Source organism: Hydra vulgaris, chromosome 02 (genome assembly GCF_038396675.1).
Source record: "Hydra vulgaris chromosome 02, alternate assembly HydraT2T_AEP".
Taxonomy (NCBI): Eukaryota; Metazoa; Cnidaria; class Hydrozoa; order Anthoathecata; family Hydridae; genus Hydra; species Hydra vulgaris.
Window position 1 is genome coordinate 40,641,552 of NC_088921.1, and position 949 is coordinate 40,642,500.

General features: G+C 33.5%; 1 protein-coding gene across 1 annotated transcript in view; it reads left to right on the top strand.

Annotated features, from left to right (window-relative positions):
- Positions 1–827: 827 nt before the first annotated feature.
- The window catches only part of LOC100203029 (signal peptidase complex subunit 2), a 28,149-nt gene continuing 28,027 nt past the window's right edge, over positions 828–949 (top strand). The window contains exon 1 of the mRNA XM_065790917.1: positions 828–949. This exon is cut by the window's right edge and continues 7 nt beyond it. Coding sequence (XP_065646989.1) covers positions 939–949 — 11 coding nt within the window. The 5' untranslated portion in view covers positions 828–938.

The window sequence follows — 949 nt, forward strand, 5'->3', positions numbered from 1 at the left end:
TCATTATATTTTTTGACTAATATCAGTAGGTGTTAACTTGTTGATCATGACTATTAGTGTAATATTTGGACAATAACCTCTTTGAAACTTATCAGACATTTTCTTTGTTCAATTAGTATTCTCAGATGAGTCAATAATTGCTGTGTTGGATGATAGAGTACAGACAGTCAGAACAAGACCTGGAGAGGAGTTTAGACCTAAGTGTCTTAAGAAAACAATAAAGTTGCCCCTTAAGATCATGGTATGTGGAACGATATCCATCTATTGAACAAGTCGTCCAGATATTGTGGAAGAAATAATGAACCAAAGAGAGGTTGGTTCACTGATAAGAACTTTATATTTCAACAAGATTCCTTGCCATACGGGCAATTTGTCAATGATATGGTTCCAAAACAATGAATTCTCTGTACTCAAATGGCCTGGCAATTCACCAGATATAAACCTAAATGAGAATTCAAGGGACATTTTGAAGGATAAAATGCACAAAGTTCTAATAAGTAATAAAGCACAGCTTATAGAGAGGTTAATCCATGTCTGGTTCCACAGCGAAACAATCACCAAGTTATACCGCGATTTAATCAAAGGCATGCCCAAGAGAGTGTAAGCGTTTAAAGCTGCCAAAAATGATCAAACCACGAATTAAAAACTTTGATATACTTGGAATAAATAGTCTGAAACTTTTTTGTATGTTTTGAAGTAAAAAACTTGATTTTTATTTAAAAACTGAAAAGTCCCTAACTATTTTTTCCAGTACTGTATGTACACATTTTAAAAAGTATAAACTTGAAGAAAAATTGAAGCCCCCTCCAATCGCCACAAAAAGGTTACGCATCTTTATCAGACACGTCTTTCGTTTACAACTTACGCGACACCATTTCCTAAATTTGAAAATAGATTTTGCCTGAACAAATTAGAAGTAAAGCTCATTATTTGTGTAAATGGCAATCAT